The following is a 23,343-nucleotide window of genomic DNA, read 5'->3' as shown; positions in this document are numbered from 1 at the left end:
TTGCTGGATTAGTCGTGGGTCGGCAAAAACGCTTCCGACATGATAATACAACTGTCTGCATCCGTTATCAACCGATCCAAATGTATCATCTCTAAAATACCTATAACTGATCCAGCACTAAAACCACTAAGTCAATGGGCGCCGGATCAGTTTTCTTTTGTGCTCGAGAAAACGGATCCGGCACCATTGACTGACATTGTGTTATATGTCGGATCCATCTTGCTCCATATCCCATGCCTGCTTGCAGAGTTTTTCTGACTGTGATGGGGACGCACCAAACGGAACGGAATGCATTTTGATGTACTCCGTACTGTTCAGTTTTGTCCCCATTGACAATGAATGGGGACAAAACGGAATCGGTTTCCTCCGGTATTGAGATCCTATGACGGATCTCAATACCGGAAAGGAAAACACTGATGTGAAAGTAAAACAACTTAAGACATATCAGTGTAAAGGCGTGCCAGATTTATCATCCAGCATTAACCACTGTGATACCGGTGTACACGGCTTCGTAAGAGAAAGAAAATAACATCTGAATTCCTGCATTATTCATTCTTTATCATCGGTTCTGCAGATTACAGTACAGGTTGTGTCTAAATCAGCCTAGGAAATTTCGCCCCCTCAGGCTGTAGTCTAAATGAAATCTAACCAACAAAATCAAGAAACAAATTATTTTCTTACACGTCCAAACCCTCCGCTGTCAAGTGCCTGACCCCTGTTTGAAAATCTTATTTCCTGAGAATCAAAAAGCTGGAAATATAAGCTTCCCAGAGTGTTAATTGCAGCCCTGCTCTGTTGCTAATCAAAAAATTGGATGTTTTGCATGAAAATACTCTAATTAATTCTCAGTCATAAAGCTCCCTGGTTTTAATAACTCCTCCTTGATTGGATAGTCTTTGTAGAGAGACTATGGCTAATCAAACACGTAGGGGAGAAGAAAAACACACGGAAAAGAAATAAGTGGCCTTACAAAGCTTGGAAAAGGTGACTGCATTAATAGCTACTGTAAGATACTGACAAACCAGTGTCCTGGGAGGAAGAAAAAGAGAGGTAGCACTTCAAGTATTTCACAAAGGCAACTGGCTCCAGGTCTCTTAACGAGACAAAACCAGTTATCAAACAGAAGAAGAAACTAATAAAAGGACATGCTGGGCACAATAAAGTGCTGGTACAGATTGGTACAGAAATAGAGTGGCTGCTTTCGTTTAATGTGGCACTGTACTTTCAGTAAACTTTTAATAGGTCATAGGGGCATATCAAAAGTTTCTCTCTAGAACGAGGGGAGAGAAGAGCTTCCTTAGGACGCCCTCTCTCCTCGCTGCAAGAGACCAGCTTATACAGTAGACATTTCATTGAGTCCACCTCGCTTCCTGTCCTGCAGTGAGGAGGGAGAATGCACGAAGCGGGTGCTTTTCTCCCCTCAGTCTAGAGATCATTAGTACTTTACACTAGGCTCATCAGATGGGTAATAGGTGAACCTAATGATGCCCTTCAATGCCTTGACACAATCCAAGGCCATCATTTGGGAGACTAGCTGTAGGCACTTGAAAACCTGGGTTCGTCTATAGGTCATAAGGGTAGGTTTTGAAGATTTGGCCAGGATCATAAATAAAAAATATGTCATGTTTTTATGTTTTGGTGACGGGGGCTTCCAATTAGCAAATATTGTAAAGAAGCATTACCTCATGCAAGGATGTTTTGTGGAAACAATATAAAAAAATGTATGTATTGCTGGCACTACCAACCACCTTCCATACTATTCTAGCAAGTGGTCATCAACAGCTTATCACAAGGTCTGCTATAAAGACACTATTCCTGTGTGTGGTGTTCTCATATTATATATTGAGTAGGGTACCTTGAAGTTCCCCGCTTTTGCTGTACAATTCTCTCCTTTGTTCTCTTAAATAGGCACTCATACTTATTGCGTGCGAGGACGACTCAAACCTTATACAAAAAAGAAACAGAAAAGAAAAAGTTCAAGATCCGAAGTTACATTCAACCGGTCATACACATTTATTCTGCACTCAAAGGAGTATTTCTCTAGTCACAGGATACGGGATAACTATGACCCCCACCGATCATTAGAATGGAGGACCATACTGTGGAGGGCCCTCCAAGGTGAAAAGAACAGCAGGTCAAGCATGTACTCTGCCACTTCATTACGAATACAGTGATATTTCCGGCAGGTCCCATAGAGATGAATCAAGCTGCAGAAGGCATGCTCAACCCGCCGCTCTGTTCATTTCAGGGGGTTCTGCAGGGTACGGGCTCCAGTACTTGTGATCAGTGGGGGTCCAGAAGTAGGAAACTCTACTGATCTAATATTTATCCCCTATCCACAGGATAACTTCAGATTACTGGAAAAACCCAAAGTGGAATTTGCACATTGCAAACTGAAACACAACGCACTTTTCAGTAACAAATACTAAAATCGCAATCAGCAAATAACAAAAAAATTGATTCTCAGTTTTAAAGGGCTGTCTCACTAGCATTTATCATGTGGGGAAAGTTATTACAAGGCACTTTCTAATGTATTGTTATTATCCATATTGCTTCTTTGATTCATTTTTCCATCACATTACTGCAATTACTGCGATAGCGCCGCTCCTCATCATTCTATCTCTCAGATGCCGCATTCATACATGATCGCGGCATCTGAGAGTAATAATACAGTTTAAAATTAACAGAATAAAAATTAAATCATACTTATCCGCCATTTGCTTGTGACGGGCCGGCCACCATCTTGCTTGAAGATCTTGCACGAAATCTCGCACGGCCCGAGATGACGTCATCACCACGCATGGGATTTCGGCCGAGATCTTCAATCAAGATGGCGGCGGCCGGAGAGAAGTATGATTGAGATATATATATATATATATCTCAATTATTTTTTTTACACTATTTCCGGTTAAATCCTGATCTCTAGCTAGGACCACCCTGCAATCCAGCAGCAGTGGCCATGCTTGAACAATATAGGAAAAAGTGCTGGCCTCTTTGGTGGCCCGGAAAACAGGTACGCACATAGGCCATCGCTTTTTCCTATAGTGTGCAAGCACGGCCACCAATGCTGGATTGAAGTGTGGTCGTAACCATGGAAATGAGAAGCATATAATGTTTGGAAAAATGAATCCAGCCAGCAAAGAAAGCAATATGGATAATAACAATATATTAGTAAGTGTCTTGTATTAACTTTCTCCACATGATAAATGCCATTTACTGAACCCAATTAAATCTTCAACAAGATGGCAAATTTAGCTTTTAGCAACTATTCCATCACTAAATAATAGCCCCTCAGTAATGATGCATCCTGGAAAAGGCCAAAGTAGCAATGTCCCCTGCATAGTGCTAACTGGCAGATTTATAATAGTAAGTTCAAATGCTCCAAGCAACTAATCACTTCTTTCTATAATACATAAAGTTTAAACTAAAAAGATATCTTATAATAAAAACATCATTTTTCTCAGCAATGCGAGCACATATGAACATGGGACCAACACAGATATCTTCAGCTGTCAAGTGCACATGGAACAGGTCAGACAGTCTCATAGGTACAAATCTGCTGACAGATGTCCTTTAACTTCAGTACAATCATACATAAGATACTACATTTATATACATAGTTTTTATAATTTTTTTATACACTAAAAAAAGAAAAACTGAAAAAAACTTTTTTTTTCTTTTTAATTATAGTGATGCAAAGAAAAAAAAAGGGAAATCGCCCATTTTGATTATTTTTCTGTTATGCCATTCACCATATAGGATAAATACCTTTATATTTTACTAGCACAAACACATGCTAATGATCTTTATTGTTATTTTTTAAGGGGGAAATGGGGGGGTTCATTTTAAAGGCTATGTACAACTTTGGGTGCAATTTTTTACAAATGCACTTTACTCATTTTGGGCTAAAAATAATTTTTCCATTAGTCTTTACTAAAAATATTGAGCCATTCTGTTACAAAGGGTTAACGGTTTGTCTAGCTGTGTGCATCCTACTTTCATTTTCACTGTCATCTAATAAACCTTATCTCCAAATTACTAAGAGGTCATAAACAAACACTTACCGTATTTTTTGCCCCATAAGACTTTAATAGCGTCCTGGCTGCCATAGTAACACTGAACGCATTTTGAAGACGGATCCGTCTTGAAATGCCTTCAGTTCACTTGCGGTGTTACGGATCCGGCGGGCACCTCCGGCAAATGGAGTACATGACGGATCCGGACAACGCAAGTGTGAAAGAGGCCTAAGGCTACTTTCACACTTGCGTTATTCTTTTCCGGCATAGAGTTCCGTCACAGGGGCTCTATACCGGAAAAGAACTGATCAGGCATATCCCCATGCATTCTGAATGGAGAGTAATCCGTTCAGTTTGCATGAGGATGTCTTCAGTTCAGTCGTTTTGACTGATCAGGCAAAAGAGAAAACCGTAGCATGCTACGGTTTTATCTCCGGCTAAAAAAACTGAAGACATGCCTGAATGCCGGATCCGGCATTTTTTCCCATAGGAATGTATTAGTGCCGGATCCGGCATTCAGAATACCGGAATGCCGGATCCGTCCTTCCGGTATGCGCATGCGCAGACTGAAAAAAAGGTGAAAAAATAAATGCCGGATCTGTTTTTGCCGGATGACACCGGAAAGACGGATCCGGCATTTCAATGCATTTTTTCGACTGATCAGGCATTTTTAAGACTGATCAGGATCCTGATCAGTCTTACTAATGCCATCAGTTAGCATACATTTTGCCTGATCCGGCAGGCAGTTTCGGCGACGGAACTGCTTGCCGGATCTCTCTGCCGCAAGTGTGAAAGTAGCCTAAGCCACATTCTTATCAGTAAGGCTACTTTCACACAAGCTTTTTTCTTTTCCGGCATAGAGTTCCATCACAGGGGCTCTACACCGGAAAAGAACTGATCAGGCATATCCCCATGCATTCTGAATGGAGAGTAATCCGTTAAGGATGCATCAGGATGTCTTCAGTTCAGTCATTTTGACTGATCAGGCAAAAGAGAAAACAGTAGCATGCTACGGTTTTATCTCCGGCGAAAAAAAACTGAAGACTTGCCTGAATGCCGGATCCATGCGCAGACCTTTAAAAATGAGAAGAAAAAAAATACCGGATCCGTTTTGCCTGATGACACCGGAAAAACGGATCAGGTATTGCAATGCATTTTTCTGACTGATCAGTCTGAAAAATGCCTGATCAGTCAAAAAAAATGACATGCGTTTGCATACAGTTTGCCTGATCAGGCAGACAGTTCAGGCAACGGAACTGCCTGCCGGAATCAAACAACGCAAGTGTGAAAGTACCCTTAGAACAGACTTGAGCTATAATGAGTGTTTATAAGGTCAGAGAGTAGAAAAAAGGAGCCTGTCAGGTGAACTGCCTGAAAGAACAGAATGAAAATACAGATGCTGCTACTAGATAAACTCAAGGCTGCACAAAGACCGTGGTTCAAAATTTTAGAAAATTGTTATTTATTTTTTTAGCTCAAAAGGAGTACAATATAATAAGAAAATTGCCCCTAAAGGTGTACATAGACTTTAACATGCGATCATCTGATCACTTCTCCCATGGACTACAATGGTAAGGCCTCATGCACACAACCGTTATTCTGGTCCGCATCCGAGCCACAGTTGCAGCTCGGGTGCGGACCCATTCACTTCAATGGAGCTGCAAAAGATGCGAACAGCACTCCGTTGCTCCGGTCCGTTTTGCGGACAAGAATAGGCATTTCTACAATGGGCTGCCTGTTCCATTCCGCAAATTGCGGAAGGCACACAGGCGGCTTCCGTGTTTTGAGGATCCGCAATTTGCGGTCGTGTGCATGAGGCCCAAATCATCAGTCAGAGATTGATACAAACTTTGCTATGGCAGGCCTCGGGGCCTTCAGAATGTCTGTCATAGCAACCAGACAGCTCTGGGGATCTCTCAGAGCTCACAAGAAATCGACTGATCAGATGCCATGATAACAACTAGAGATTAGCGAATTTCATATTTGTCATTCTGCAGCCAGAGATCCACAAATGTTTATATAGATATATTTCCTGACTTATGGCATACAGATATGGTAGATGTCGGGTCTTTAAAGATGATGCCCGTTCAGGAGCTGAGCAGACACCATAGCTACAGAGTTTTACACAGCAGACACCCGGGGACAGAGTCCGTGATTGGCAATACACAGATTTATAACTCCTCAGATGCCTTGGTCATTTGTGATTAGAGATGAGCAAATTTCCGCTTATGAAATTCGTTCACACTTTGTTTGGTGGTAAAAGGTGAATTGCGTTATGGATTCCGTTACCACGGACCATGATGCAATTCTATGACGGAAGGCATAACGGAATGCCTTTAGAGGCATTCCGTTATTCATTCCATTATAATAGAAGTCTATGGGCTGCAAAACGGATCCATCCCGTCTCTGTTTTGCAGCCCATAGACTATTATGACGGAATGAATAACGGAATGCCTCTAATGGCAAACAGTTATGCATTCCGTCATAGAACTGCGTCATGGTCCGTGGTAACGGAATCCATAACGCAATTAACCTTTTACCACCAAACAAAGTGTGAACGAATTTCATAAGCGGAAATTTGCTCATCTCTAATCACAACTGACCAAGGCATCTGAGGAGTTATAAATCTGTGTATTGCCAATCACGGACTCTGTCCCCGGGTGTCTGCTGTGTAAAACTCTGTAGCTATGGTGTCTGCTCAGCTCCTGAACGGGCAGACATCTACCATATCTGTATGCCATAAGTCAGGAAATATATCTATAGAAACATTTGTGGATCTCTGGCTGCAGAATGACATGAAATGCCCACACACTCAATTAAAAGATTACCATTCTTAGTCGCTATGAAGTGAGCAGAGGAAGAAAGGGGGCTGTGAAGGATCTGTGAATCTGTCAAGCCACATCCAAGTGCAGATCTCAGGATGGAGTAATTAAACAGAAATCGACATAGGTTGCATCTATACTAGAGCTGTAGCCGATTCTCAGCTCCCTCGAAGACTCCTCTCCTCCTTTGCCGGTTCCATAGCCATTAGCAGAGTAGATTTTTTACCGCAATACTGAAGATACAATAATGTGCCATCACACCATGTTTTTTTTATTATTTCCAGCAGGGAACTTTTTTATTTTTTTTAATTTTTTTAATTTTTTTAATTTTTATTTACAGAAACTGTATTGTTTCAGACGCTTATGAAAAACGATGTCAATTTTATGATGGATCCATTTTAAGGCTATGTTCACATCACGTTTTAGCCCACATTTAACATCTAAACACTATGTATGTGTTAAACGTTAATGCCACCATAAGGCTCCATTGTAAAGGAAAAAAAAATAGCTGCCAGCGTATATTTAAAAAAAAATATTTTTGCTGGACTCTGCAGGGATGGAAGAGGATACTGTACTACACCTTTGCAACATTTTTTTTTTCTCTCAGTAAATATGTTAAAGACGACCTGACCCCTCTCTTGTCTGTTTTAGTAACTATTTGCAATCCCCATATAATACCTATTCTGGAGCATCTATTCTTATGACTCTACGTTGTGCCATTCCTGTATTATTCCTGCTAGACATTTACAAATAAATTACCAGCAGTCTGCAGTAAAGGTACTGCTGGGTGTTACCAGTAGCTACAGTATCTGACTCTGTCCAATCAGTGCTGCTGGTGTCAGACTGGCAAGGACACACCCCCAACTAGCAACACCCATCTGTACCTTTACTGCAGACCGCTGGCAATTCATTCATAACTTCTAGAGGGAATTAAAAAAAGAATGGTACAACATAGAGTCATAAGAATAGATGCTCCAGAATTATTATAAAATGCGGAATGAAAGTAGTTACAGGAGAGGTGATCGCTCCTCTGTAAATGTAAGACAAAAACGTGATTTAAACAGCATCTTACCTGGAAATTAGGCAAATATAGTTAAGAAGCTGGAGTTTGGATTGTGTGACCTGTGATTGGTTGATTGACTTTTTCGCTATTGTGAAGACAAGGGGTGTCAGTGAGAGGCATTATATAAAGAAAAATATTGAATGGAGAAAACTGACATTATTGAATGCAATCCATTTAGTGCAGGGGTGCAAAACCTTTTCTGGTTGGGGGCCACATTGTCAGACAAAACCAATCACAGGTGCTGAAAATAAAATTTAAAGGGCTAGTACCAACTGAAAAACTGTATCCATGGCATATTGAACATACAGTATATACAATAAATGCCTGGTAACACTTCCAGGACTCCCATTTAATAGGAGAATATATGGGCAAATACATGTAAGCAGCCACAAGACATAGATACACATGTCTGTTACCAGATGGTTGGAAGCCGCACAGAATGGTATTGAGGGCTGCAGTTTGTTCACCCCTGATTGAATGAATCTTCCTATTACTGTCAATTGATTTATTTTGCCGAATTGCGACAACGTTTTTGTTGTTGGACAGAACAGTACGCACACCTGTGCTTTTGCATCGAGTTAAGAAAAACAGACAGAAACTCAGACTAGGCAAAACACAGGCGTAGGTTTTTTTTTTCTATAGAAGACTAAGTATCTGCATTCATTTTTCAAATGTCTCCGAGTAAAAAACACTATGTTTATTGTAAAATCAAAAAACATGGTGTGAAAGAGGCCTAATGAAATATATGGATCTGAAAGCTGAAATAAAGCGAATAAGAAAACCATTACATACTTAAAAAGAGTGTTTTTAGGTCTTTGAGGCTTCTTCTTTGCAAAGAAAGCTGCAAATTCTCGTCCAGTGCTAGCATAGCTTAGCTGAGCAGATGGTTCAGACGAAGTCTTGGTGTTCTTCATATCCAGATACTCAGTCAGAAGTATCTACAAGAAACACAATCCTTTAGAAGATGTACAAAAAAAACAGACAATTATAAAGGCTCTTTTCAAAGATTTCAGTGGTCATTCATCAACAGTAGTAATAGATGCATGCAAAACACTTTTCGCACATTAATAGCGCTGTTTCTATTTTTGCAGATGACACCAAACTTTGTGATACAGTCCAGTCTATGGAAGATGTTAATAAGTTACAAACTGACTTGGACAAATTCGGCTACTTTCACATTTGCGTTTGGTGCAGATCCGTCATGGATCTGCACAAACGCATCCGTTCAGATATACAACCGCATGCATCCGTTCAGAACGGATCCGTTTGTATTATCTTCAACACAGCCAAAACGGATCAGTCTTGAACACCATTGAAAGTCAATGGGGGACGGATCCTTTTTCTATTGTGCCAGATTGTGTCAGTGAAAATGGATCCTTCCCCATTGACTTACATTGTGTGCCAGGATGGACAGACAGACACCAAAACTCTGCAGGCAGCATTTTGGTGTCCGCCTCCAAAGCAGAATGGAGGCATAACGGAGCCAAACTGATGCATTCTGAGCGGATCCTTATCCATTCAGAAAGCATTAGGGCAAAACTGATCCGTTTTGGAGCGCTTGTGAGAGCCCTGAACCGATCTCACAAACGGAAACCAAAACGCCAGTGTGAAAGTAGCCTTCACATAGCAAATGAGGTTTAAGATACAGTAGATAAATGTAAAGTTGTGCAACTGGAATAATGATCTGTATGCAGCATATGTCCTAGGGGGAATAAAACTGGGAGAGTCACTTGTTCAGAAGGATCTGGGTGTATTAGTAGATAATAGACTAAATAACAGCATGTAATGCCAGTCAGCTGCCTCTAAGGCCAGCAGAATTTTGTCTTGTATTAAAAGAGGTATGGAGTCGTGGGACAGGGATGTAATATTGCCACTATACAAAGCATTGGTATGGCCTAACCTGGAATACGCAGTTCAGTTCTGGGCACCAGTCCATAAAAAGGATGCCCTGGTGTTAGAGAAAGTGCAAAGGAGAGCAGCAAAACTCATAAAGGGCCTGGAAGATCTTAGTTTTAAGCATAGATTAAATGAACTGAATTTGTTGAGCCATGAAAAGAGACGTCAAAGGGGGACATGATTAACCTGTACAAATATATAAACGGACCATACAAAAAATATTGAGAAAAGTGATTCTGTGTTAAACCCCCTCACAAAACAAGTGCCCACTCCTTAAGCCTGGAGAAAAAAAGATTCAGTCATAACAGGAGAGAAGCATTCTTTACGTAAGGGTTGTAAATCTCTGGAATAGCCGCAGGAGCCGGTCACAGCAAATACAGAAGATGGCTTCAAAAAAAGGTTAGATTACTATTTAAAAATAACATTGAGGCTTATGAAAATGTATAGAAATCTTGTTCTACACGCCCTTTCCCTTTGGCCCAACCCCTTTTTAAAAGGAAGATGGACATTGATCCAGGGATTTGTTCTGTGGACTAATATAGCAGGATTACAGGTTGGACTTGATGGACTTTTGTCTTTTTCCAACCTTAACAACTATGTAACACACATTTCTGTTAGTAACCATGGCTAACAATCTCTGACCTAAGAGTCGGAATCAGCTTTCAAATTTAAAGGGGTTATCCCATGACTAATGTAAAAAATGAAAATCAGACATCATATAGTAAATTACAACCTCTTTCTAACAAATTTGAACCAGCCCTGTACCTCAGATGGAACCAGAGATCTCCCCGTTCATTGCTCTGCTAGATTTATATCAAGCTGGCAGCTTAAGGGGAGTGTCTTTTCTGCTGCAGCTAAGAGGGCGTGTCCATGCTCTCCCTATCACAGGTCAGGAGGCAGTTTAAGGATAAAACTGAGCATGTGCGGCCATCTCAGTGAGCAGGTCAAAGAAATAGGAAAAGAACAAACTGCAGGTGGCGCTATACAGATACATTTTATTGAACAACTCAGTGGCTATGCTAAATGTCTAATTACATGCAGGCCCGTCGCTAACAGACAGGCAAAACAAACAATTGCTTGGGGCCCCGAGCTGGTTGGGGCCCCGAGCTGGCCAAGCAGAGTAACTCAGAAGATCCAATGGTATAAAATATTCTAACCCCCAGGCGTTCCCATGGTGACGGGGACGCTTGCCTGGTTAGAATATACCATCGGATCTGAGTTTTTCAGTGAGATCGTAAAAAACTCAAATCCGATGGTATATTCTAACCCCCAAGCGTTCCCATGGTGACAGGGACGCTTGCCTGGGGGTTAGAATATACAGGGCCCCGACTACTTTAACTTTAATCATTGCTCATTGGCATTGCTGAGTGAGCTGTTTACTTGGATTATTTCGGATATCTCTTACTTTGTCTTAGCTCCGGACTCCGGTAATAGCAGGCAGTGCAGGGGGGCGGCGCTCATTCACTGTCACTGACGTCACGCGCCTGCTCCTCCCACTAGGCGGCGCAGGCGCGTGACGTCAGTGAGTGAGCGCCGCCTGCACTGCCTGCTGTTGTTACCGGAGCTAAGACAAAGTAAGAGTCAGAGATATCCAAACAATCCTAGTAAAGAGCTCAGTAATGACTTGAGCAATGATTAAAGTAGTTACTGATTCGTTTATTAATATACTGTGCTGTGAGCGTCGGGGAGGGGGATCTGTGGATGGCACTGTTTAGGGGGGATCTGTGGATGGCACTGTTTAGGGGGGATCTGTGTATGGCAGTGCCATCCACAGATCCCCCTACAGTGCCATCCACAGATCCCCCCTCCCCTAAACAGTGCCATCCACACAGATCTCCCCCCTAAACAGCGCCATCCACAGATCCCCCTACAGTGCCATCCACAGATTCCCCCCTCCCCTAAACAGTGCCATCCACAGATCTCCCACTAAACAGTGCCATCCACAGATCTCCCCCCTAAACAGTGCCATCCACAGACCCCCCCCCCTCCCCTAAACAGTGCCATCATGGCACTGTTTAGGGGAGGAGGATCTGTGGATGGCACTGTTTATGGGGGATCTGTGGATGGCACTGTTTAGGGGGGATCTGTGTATGGCAGTGCCATCCACAGATCCCCCTACAGGGCCATCCACAGATCCCCCCTCCCCTAAACAGTGCCATCCACACAGATCTCCCCCCTAAACAGTGCCATCCACAGATCTACCCCCTAAACAGTGCCATCCACAGACCCCCCCCCCCCCCCTCCCCTAAACAGTGCCATCATGGCACTGTTTAGGGGAGGGGGATCTGTGGATGGCACTGTTTAGGGGGGGAGATCTGTGGATGGCACTGTTTAGGGGGAGATCTGTGGATGGCACTGTTTAGGGGGGAGATCTGTGGATGGCGCTGTTTAGGGGGGAGATCTGTGGATGGCGCTGTTTAGGGGGGAGATCTGTGGATGGCGCTGTTTAGGGGGGAGATCTGTGGATGGCGCTGTTTAGGGGGGAGATCTGTGGATGGCGCTGTTTAGGGGGGAGATCTGTGGATGGCGCTGTTTAGGGGGGAGATCTGTGGATGGCGCTGTTTAGGGGGAGATCTGTGGATGGCACTGTTTAGGGGGGAGATCTGTGGATGGCACTGTTCAAATTTCATGCACATTAAATGCAACAGCAGTATTTGCACTGTGAACCTCCTTTTTTATTTTATATAAAGTGTGGGTGAACTTAAACTGTATGGCTATACTGTGGTTCCTGTAGGCTTTGTGTGCGTAAGGTGTGGAGGGGGGGGGGGGGGGCCCTCCATGTCTATTTTGCTTGGGGCCCCCAAATTCCTTCAAACGGCCCTGATTACATGTAATTACAAAAGTATTCAGATTCAGGTGCTGATTTGAAAACTGTAGTATATGTTTTGTGGGACAACCCCTTAAAGGGAGTCTGTCACCAGCATTTCACTTTTTTAACCCTTCCCACAGCTCCCTAGCATGCTTACAGTTAATAAAAACGTTACCTCTGGCATCAATCCTGGACTTATAGAACCCTCAAAAACGATCTTTATAAGATATGCAAATGAGGGCTCGCAAGTGCCCAGGGCGGCGTTACTCTCTTAGGTGCCCTGCTTGCTCAGCCTTCTCATTGCGTCCCCCCGCCCCTTCCTACCCTCTGCGCGCCCATCCTTTCCCTCTGACCGCCTTTGTACTAACTTGTTATGCTGCCGATATCCCGCGCCAGCGCACTCATTCCTTTGGCCGGCGCATGCGCACTGCGATGCCCATTCCTTGTACGGCATCACAGTAACTATTGCGCATGCGCCGGCTAACGACGCATTGGTTGCTGGATGCACATAGAGGTGACTAGTAGCAGCACATTATATGTGCAGGGTCTGCTCTCCTGAATGTAGATGCCAAACAGCATAGGTACGTTTAGAGTAAGACCTGCCTGACTGAGCCCACCTTGGCGCTGGTAGGCGGGCACTGATGTGTTTTAATCAAAATATATTGGCCGAGAATCTCAGATTTTATCATATCAGAATAAGGGCTTAGTCCATATATAATGTTGTCTATTGTGTGAGTGCATTATTTTCCGTGATTTTTTTTTTTTGCCATGTACATCCGCATATTCAGTTATCATATTGTGCAGGATGGTTTGTATCTTTTTCTGTGATTTTTAAGTCTACATAAGGTATAAAAGCAGAAGCCCCATGGCCTAAAGCCATCACAGCCTTTTTTCCCAGTCCCAGCCTTTTTTCCCAGTCCTTGTTAGAAACATTACGAATATCTGCAGTCAATTTCACAAATTTTCACTTACACTCATAAAAGTTTCAACTTTGGTGCAAAAAAAATATAAATAAAAAATCAATAACATATGTATGCGTATGGTCATCACAGATGGACAGGCAAAATAAATCTCATTCTGCATAAAGTTTAGCCCTAAGGGGCAGATATTTCTGCTGCGTATTCGGGTAAGATGTGGCTGTGGATCCAAAGCCAATCTGCCAAAAAATCCACATACATTTGGCAGATTTTAAAACTTGCGGCAAACATCTATGTAGACTGCAGAGTAGATGGGATTTATTAAAATCGCATCTGCTTTGCTGGTACTGTATTACGTTGTGGATGTTCCACTGGTAAATCCACATATGATACGCTATATGTGCATGTGGGCTAAGAGGACCTACATTAGAGTTAACAACTAAACAAGCTACCTTGATACTGTACAAAAACAGGACAAAACATTATCAGAAAAGCTTTAAGGGTAATTTAGGTAATGAAATAGCTGCCAGCAGAATTAAATCCATTAGCAATGCCAATTGTACAATTAGAAACACCATTAATGTAGATTTGCTAATGTTTCTTAACTCGGTGAAAACAAAAATTAAAACCTTTTACTTGATAGAAGCACTTCAGCAAACTCTGGGAGAGGGCATTAAATTGCTTAAGCACCATAAACTCTACAAAAATGCCTCAGGCACACACGCACGCTTCCACTTCTTGAATGTTCACTTAATAGGACTATTTCAATCATTAACCCTTAGATTGACAACAAAGCCACTCACAATTTTTACATTGACAACAGCAAATACGGAAGCGCTATACTTTCAAGAAATTTTTGCTCCTGCCAGCTGACGAACAAGTGCAAAGTAGAAGTAAAAAAATAAAATAAAAATAAACTAGCAACACTTAAGAAGAAAAACCTACCCACAAACACACATAGAAAACACATATAGAGACAGACAATCTGGCAAGGGCAATAGTGAATAAGAAATGCCATCATACCTAGCGACGTATCAGAATTAATACTAACTGGCAGTTACGGTTTCCAATTTAATGGGAATCGGAGGAGACGAGAGGAGCTGAGTTTTATTTAGCACACCACGCATCAGTCCCAGTTATTCAGATATTCTTACACTATGGAGGCACATATATATTTGAATCCATTTTTAAAATCACATCATTACTATGTTACCACATTTTTGCATACTGATGATCTTTAGTGACAGTTACAGCTTGGCATTCAAATTTTTACGAGTTGATAGATGCCTCAATGATGAAGTCATGAAATAAAGATAAACCGTATGACGGTTTACCAAGCCTCAATTTTTTATTCATCGATGTACGTAGTTTTAAAAATTTGACCTTCTGGCATGGTTCCCCTTTTAAAGAGGCGTAGCGCTCACATATTCCTTAGTTCAATATTTTGTAAATTATGTGCGGAGAAATATCGAATAATTGGTTTATTACTGTTAACATTTTTATTTTTATTTGTTTTTATTTATTTTATTTATTTTTTTCCTCCTCTCTCAGTCTGGGTTGGGGGGGTCCAGCGATAATATAATGTTTTTGATTACTGAAATTTTTTTATATTGGCCTGTATTTAAAAAATGTTAAATAAAATATTTTGAAACAAAAAGTAAATTAATTTATGTGTATATAACAGTTCAGCTCGGATGTGGATTAGACTTATCAGGTAAGAGCACCAACTTGCACACTACCATACTGCACAATAAAATCATGTTTCATAGAAAAAAAAATAAACATTTTGCTATTAGTGTAGTCATATGATTGTGTCTTGCAGGATGAGTTCTAGTTTTGGAGTACATATAATTTCTCAAATCAATTCATAAAACTTTGTTTTTCAGAATGGACTGATCATCCGGAGGCGGGACAGGGTCGGAGCAGCGAGCATCATTGGACTCATCTCCCTCGTAGGGTTCAGTATAGCAGTACTCAAAGTAATCACTGCCAGCTCAGAAATGACTGCGGTTATCAGCGGGTCTTTCACTACACTATACTGCCCCCAGTGAGGGCAGCATAGTACAGGTGACAGGATCTCTTTAAAGGGGTTCACCAGCCATTTTGGAATTTGGTGTATGAAGGGGATATATATAGACTAAATGATGAATTGCTGATTTTCGCAGAGAAAATATACACTGCTCAAAAAAATAAAGGGAACATAAAAATAACACATCCTAGATCTGAATTAATTAAATATTCTTCTGAAATACTTTGTTCTTTACATAGTTGAATGTGTTGACAACAAAATCACACAAAAATAAAAAAATGGAAATCAAATTTTTTAACCCATGGAGGTCTGGATTTGGAGTCACACTCAAAATTAAAGTGGAAAAACACACTACAGGCTGATCCAACTTTGATGTAATGTCCTTAAAACAAGTCAAAATGAGGCTCAGTAGTGTGTGTGGCCTCCACGTGCCTGTATGACCTCCCTACAACGCCTGTGCATGCTCCTGATGAGGTGGCGGATGGTCTCCTGAGGGATCTCCTCCCAGACCTGGACTAAAGCATCTGCCAATTCCTGGACAGTCTGTGGTGCAACGTTGGTGGATAGAGCGAGACATGATGTCCCAGATGTGCTCAATTGGATTCAGGTCTGGGGAACGGGCGGGCCAGTCCATAGCATCAATGCCTTCATCTTGCAGGAACTGCTGACACACTCCAGCCACATGAGGTCTAGCATTGTCTTGCATTAGGAGGAACCCAGGGCCAACCGCACCAGCATATGGTCTCACAAGGGGTCTGAGGATCTCATCTCGGTACCTAATGGCAGTCAGGCTACCTCTGGCGAGCACATGGAGGGCTGTGCAGCCCTCCAAAGAAATGCCACCCCACACCATTACTGACCCAATGCCAAACCGGTCATGCTGGAGGATGTTGCAGGCAGCAGAACGTTCTCCACGGCGTCTCCAGACTCTGTCACGTCTGTCACATGTGCTCAGTGTGAACCTGCTTTCATCTGTGAAGTGCACAAGGCGCCAGTGGCGAATTTGCCAATCTTGGTGTTCTCTGGCAAATGCCAAACGTCCTGCACGGTGTTGGGCTGTAAGCACAACCCCTACTTGTGGACGCCGGGCCCTCATATCACCGTCATGGAGTCTGTTTCTGAAGGTTTGAGCAGACACATGCCCATTTGTGGCCTCCTGGAGGTCATTTTACAGGGCTCTGGAATTGCTCCTCCTGTTCCTCCTTGCACAAAGGCGGAGGTAGCGGTCCTGCTGCTGGATTGTTGCCCTCCTACGGCCTCCTCCACGTCTCCTGATGTACTGGCCTGTCTCCTGGTAGCATCTCCATGCTCTGGACACTACGCTGACAGACACAGCAAACCTTCTTGCCACAGCTCGCATTGATGTGCCATCCTGGATAAGCTGCACTACCTGAGCCACTTGTGTGGGTTGTAGACTCAGTCTCATGCTACCACTAGAGTGAAAGCACCGCCAGCATTCAAAAGTGACCAAAACATCAGCCAGGAAGCATAGGAACTGAGAAGTGTCTGTGGTCACCACCTGCAGAACCACTCCTTTATTGGGGGTGTCTTGCTAATTGCCTATAATTTCCACCTGTTGTCTATCCCATTTGCACAACAGCATGTGAAATTGATTGTCACTCAGTGTTGCTTCCTAAGTGGACAGTTTGATTTCACAGAAGTGTGATTGACTTGGAGTTACATTGTGTTGTTTAAGTGTTCCCTTTATTTTTTTGAGCAGTGTATGAAATTTACTTCTAAAGACAGAAAGCCTCAAATAATAGACACAATTATACTGCCATTTTATGTCAGCTCTCTTGTAACCATTTCTCTCTAATCAGCTGGCTAGTTCTGAATCAGAAACTAGTGCCAGATCACAATTTCTATAATACTGTAATACTGGATTCCACACTACATCAATCTTACAATTGGACAAATACTACCCTGTACCGCACTAACTTGAATTTCATGGTCAGTAGGAAAATAAATAATAGAATCCTTGCTCTATTTATGCCTGGGTGTAATTATTTTAGAGGAATGATTCACTGTACTGTTATTGTCTTCCGTTTCCATGTTGCTAGTTATGTCTTATTAGAAGGAGACTATTTGTATGGAATTGTTGCTGTCACTGCTGACAAAATACTTCTAATGGAACTTCTTCTTTGTCCTGTGTAATGGCCGTTATTCCACCGCATTAGCTTCAGAAGAAGAGAGGCAAAAAAAGAAATACATTTCTAGCGTTTATCGCTTTACTTACTTGAGGGGAGCTTGTTAAACTGACTTGTTCTGGCACCCTGTCTCATTAGCTTCATGAAACACCCCTAGAAAGAAAATGCTCCAGCTCTCGCCTAAAGGTTCCGCTAATTGAAACTCGGCTGATTTCACAAAACACAGACAATTATTTCTTTCATTTCAGGTACATAAAGAATTATACTGTACCATCAAAAACTGTAGCCTTAAAACAATCTGAAAATATAAAGCCTACAAGCATAAATCAAGCAAACTGAAAAAGTTAATAGCACTTTGAAGGTGTTTTCCAGGATTATGGTCTTTAACAGCTATGCTCATGTATCTGCTAATCTCATGTACCTCTTCCCCGTGTTTTGATTTTTTTTTCTATTTGGACTCTCCTGACTAGTTTTTACCATGCAAGCATATGAGTTTGGTCTGTTTCTATCCTGTATGTAGCACTTCCTGTTGTATCCAACCAAACCCATGATGCACTACTCCTTTCCCTGCCACAGCTACAGCCCCCAACAACATCCAGCTAATCTATAGCTCCTCACACTCTTCTAGTTACATGGAAACTCCCCAATCACTGGTCATGTTGCTAGTTTGAAATGCCCATGACATGGCATCATAAGAAATAAAGAGCTGCATGGTCATGTGAACCACAGCCCAGAATGGAACATAGGAGCAATAAAAGCAAAAACAATACATTACAAAATTACAGTTACCTTCAGAAATTATCATTTGAACCCTTTTGATACCAGAGTTTTTCTTCCCTGTTTTTTATTTTTCCGTTCACATATCCATATAAGTGCTTGATTTTTGCAGGACAAGTTGTATTTTCTAATTCCACCATTTAATATGGCATACAATGTAGTAGGAAACAGGAAAAAAACGAAATTCCTCCACTGTTTTATGGGTTGGGTCCCTACAGCAATCCCTTTGCGTCAAAACTGACTTCTACCCTTCATTCTCTGGGTCAGTACGATTAAGATACCACATGTGTATAGGTTTTATATGTCTAAATAGTGTAAAAATGAATAAAAACAAAACAAAAAAAAATTTTTTTATTACATATCCATATTCTGCCTTTTTTTTTTTTTTACAGTTGTGTGTACTGAGCTGTGTGGGGGCTCATTTTTTGCAGGACAATCTGTAGTTTTTATTGATGCCGTTTTGGAGTGTGTGTGATTTTTTGATCACATTTTATTAAATTTGTTTGGCTACGAGAAGCAAGGAAAAAACTGAGAATCGATCATTTTGATACTTTTTTCTGTTACGCCAAGTTGGAAAAATATTTTTAGGATTTAATAGTACGGCGTTTTCAGATGCGGTGATACCCATGAGGTTTATATTTTTCATTGTTTATGTATTTATTTTTTTATTCTAAGAAAAGGGGGGTGATTTAAATGTTTATATTTTTATACATTTTTTTATATATTTTTTTTAATGTTTTTGTAGCTAGTTTAGGAGACTACAATGTTCAGTAGTTTGTTTTTCTAAATTATTTCTATGCACCCACTGGGTGTATAGTATTACATAAATTACTGATTTCCTATGTTGGCATCTAAGAGCTGTAATGTCCACGATCAGCATTATTGCCGGTCGCGGTCATTAGCTGCGGGCCTCTGCTGTTTGAAACGCTCCAGCGCTGTACATGTACGGTGCTGGTAGTGAAAGGGTTAGGCCTCTTTCACATGGGTGTCATGGATTTGGGCCGGATAATATGCGGGTGCGTCGCGGGAAAATGCGTGATGACATTTTAATGCGTTTTGCACACGCGTGAGAAAAATCGTCATGATTGGTACTCAAACCCAAACTTCTTTACAGAAGTTAGGGTTTGGATTAGGTGTAGTGTAGATTTTATTATTTTCCATTATAACATGGTTATAAGGGAAAATAATAGCATTCTTAATACAGAATGCTCAGTAAAATAGGGCTGAAGGGGTTAAAAAAAAAATACAAATAATTTAACTCACCTTAATCCACTTGTTCGCGCAGTCCGGCTACTCTTCTTTCTTCTTCTTTGAGGAAAAGGAGCTGTGGTGACGTCATTGCGCTCATCACATGGTCAGTCACATGATCCATCACCATGGTCCTTTTCCTCCTGCACAGCAAAGAAGAAGACAGAAGAGAAGCCAGGCTGCGCGAACAAGTGGATGAGGAGAGTTATATAAAAAATTTAACCCCTCCAGCCCTATTTTACTACGCATTCTGTATTAAGAATGCTATTATTTTCCCTTATAACCATGTTATAAAGGGAAAATAATAATGATCGGGTCCCCATCCCGATCGTCTCCTAGCAACCATGTGTGAAAATCTCACCGCATGCGCACTTGCTTGCGGAGGCTTGCAATTTTCACGCAGCCCCATTCACTTCTATGGGGCCTGCGTTGCGTGAAAAATGCACAAAATAGAGCATGCTGCAATTTTCACGCAATGCACAAGTGATGCGGGAAAAGTCACCGTTCATGTGCACAGCCCCATAGAAATGAATGGGTGCGGGTGCAATGCGTTCACCTCACGCATTGCACCCATGTGAAAGAGGCCTTAAAGTATGTTGATTCAAAATAGAAAAAAACCACTTTAAAGAGGACATGATTAGAAACTGATCTGCACCAGATTGACTTACCCGGGAGAAGGAACGTCCTACAGAAGCATCTATACATTATGTAGCACTACTAATCACTACGATTGGAGCAGGTTCATATGAGAGACTTTTCATTTTGGAAAAAAAAATAAAATTGGTTGCAGAAATCTCAGGCAGTGATTAGCAGTTAAGCATGTCCACCCACCATGGTTTCTGCAGCAAGAAATACTATGTAATTTTTTTCTGCGATACAGATTTAAAATCCATGTTGGAAACAATAGGTGACATTGTGCACTACTGCATGGATTCTGAAATCAATTAGAGACAGCTTGTAGGTGGATTTCACACAGACTTTTGCACGAAATATACAACAAAATTCTGCCTTTTGAAGATGCTCTTATGCAATAATTTAATGGAATCTGTCACCTCCAAACTTAAAACGCGGTGTATAGTGGAAGTCCGATTATGTACTTTTGATCTTCATACTCTGTGCTCCCACAAATCAGTAGTAACCTGCATTGAGAGGACTCCTGAGCTCACGCACATAATGGAGAGGACTCAAAGGAGGAGTCCTCTCAATGCATTTTACTGCTGGTTTCTCATAGCACAGCGTTAGAATCCAAGTGAATATGAAGATGGACTATACACGGCTTACTTTAGTTTGGGGGCTGTTTTAGAGCTGACAGACTGCCTTTAAGATGCTACAGTGAAAGTTTGAAGTGTATAAGAATAAAATAATAATACAGTCAAAATTATTAACACACTAGAAGATGCCCAAAACTAGCATAATTTGCACTTCCATTTCGAATCCCTGTGGAAAAACTTAAAACTGAAAATAAAACAGGATTCCATTTGGTCCTTCCAGACTAGTTCTGCTGATTGTAATAGCACTACATCAAAAAGGTAAAAGGAGAGAAAAATACCCAACTTTGTACAGATGAAAAAACCAAGGTCATTTTTGGCAGACATGACCTTGAGAGCTTCTGCGGCAGACAGATTTCTCTATAACAAGCAAAGCTTTCTTCTTCCACACATTCACCTACGCCATCTCTGACACTCTTGGTATAGTCTGAAGTTATCTTCACTCTGATCCTCCCTCAAGTCGTAAGAAATATAGGGACCCATTATATCTGACTGTTCTGCTGCAGGCACCCTATAAGAGCAGCCTCAAGCCATCTATAATTGCCTAAAAACACATTTTTATGGAATGAGCTAAAGTTGGCCCTAACCTAATGATTCCATTCCCTAAAGTAAAAGCTTAATAGGAGCATGTATAAAAATCTCTAAAGAAAGAAGCAGTCAAAGTCCAAACGTAAAGTCACTGTGCACCTAAAAGTAAAATATACCATTAACAGCCTTCCAGCATTGATCTAACAGACACCATTATAACACACTCAAGAATTACATCTTCCTCCTTAACACATTCGACTGGACAGATTTCTACACAGGGCTCCTATGATGATATCACAAAATGCACACGTATGTTTTATTTAATATGAAGGAAACACAATACATAAACTAGAGGCAACTGCATACAAAAATTGTTTGGGCCAGGTTACATCTGCGTTGGAGTCTATTTTAGGAATCTCCATCAGATTCCATAAAACAATGCCATAAAAAAGCAGTACACATGGGCTATCTTTCTGGTAAAATGACAGATACCATCACAAAAACCCAACAAATTCCATTAGAAGTCAAGGGGTCCATTAGGCACTACTGGTGTTCGTCATAGGATGTCCCTGGCTCTACGTCATTCTCGACTGTCTGTTTCTATGATGGAACAGAGGATTGTAAATGATAAGCGCAGATGTGAACCTAGCCAAATTTCTCAAACTGAAGTCCCTTTGTACATTCCCATAGGTTACAGTAGTTCAGGCTGCCTAGAAGCTACTCGTCTACATGTCTGGTTGAGCACAATAACGGAACATGGAGTTATATACACTAAAGTGCTTACAGGACATTGCTGTATAATAGACTGCTGCTCCATGTGTGTCAGCTTTGTTCCACTTCATCTGTGCAAGGTCTCAGCTTCAATCATTTTTACCATTTCTTTTCTGTTGCATGTAGCCTTACCATTAGAATGTGACCAAATGAGCCTAGAGCAGTTGTATGGGCTTCTGTATGGTTTGTCCTTGGTCAATCATCAATAATCCAGAGAATATTATAAACATACAGAGGGGCGGCTGTGGATGAAGTGTTTATGGATTTTGCAAATGCATTCAATACTGCCCCTCATAGACGTTTAATAGGTAAAGTAAGGTCTATCGGCTTGGAAAGTATAGTCTGTAATTGGATTGAAAACTGGCTGAAGGGCCGTGTCCAGAGAGTTGTGGTCAATGATTCCTATTCAGAAGGGTTTATAAGTTGTGTACCCCAAGGATCAGTGCTGGGTCCTCTGTTATTTAACCTATTCATTAATGATATAGAGTAAGCCATTAAAAGGTACAATATATAGGGTTCGGACCGTGCTTCTGGTCCAGGTCAGTATGCAAGTTCTTTAATCCTTCTCACTTCTTCGTTTGCAGAGAGAGCCTGAGGGCTGCAAATATCCCTCAAGTAGATATCCTGCAACCAATGGAATTATAATAGTGTAAATCCGTATGTAACAATAACCTGCATTGCACTGATTGTACTCACACACTGCGTATCACACAAGGCGTAAATGTAATCTCTCCGTGGTAGGTTGCTCTTATTCTGTCGAAACAGCCACGTTTCCATACAATCTGGTTCAGTCCCCACACGGACTCAAATGGTATATACCACAGACAAATCTGTATTTCTTTTCTTCAGATTCCTGAAAGTATTCTGTGGACAAGAATGGCTTCTGCAATAGTGAAGCTCCGTAATACTTCTTTAAAACTTTTTATTTGTCCATACTCACAAGACAACTTTCTTAAAACAGCTTTTAAAACACACAAAATTCCCAGCGTCTGCTGCTTCTGCCCGACCCGGGTTTCACTCCTAGAGCTTCGTCAGGGGCTCCCTGACGAAGC

At 41.5% G+C, this 23,343-nt stretch overlaps 1 protein-coding gene across 1 annotated transcript in view; it reads right to left on the bottom strand.

The window, feature by feature from the left end:
* The window catches only part of EXOC4 (exocyst complex component 4), a 533,336-nt gene that overhangs the window by 404,113 nt on the left and 105,880 nt on the right, over positions 1-23,343 (bottom strand). The window contains exons 8-9 of the mRNA XM_040413403.1: positions 8,694-8,839; positions 1,856-1,944 (exon numbers count right to left, since the gene is read on the bottom strand). Of these exons, the coding sequence (XP_040269337.1) occupies positions 1,856-1,944; positions 8,694-8,839 (235 nt within the window). The remainder of the gene's footprint in view (positions 1-1,855; positions 1,945-8,693; positions 8,840-23,343) is intronic.

Source organism: Bufo bufo, chromosome 1 (genome assembly GCF_905171765.1).
Source record: "Bufo bufo chromosome 1, aBufBuf1.1, whole genome shotgun sequence".
NCBI classification, from domain to species: Eukaryota; Metazoa; Chordata; class Amphibia; order Anura; family Bufonidae; genus Bufo; species Bufo bufo.
This window is presented reverse-complemented; position numbering and strand designations above follow the sequence as displayed.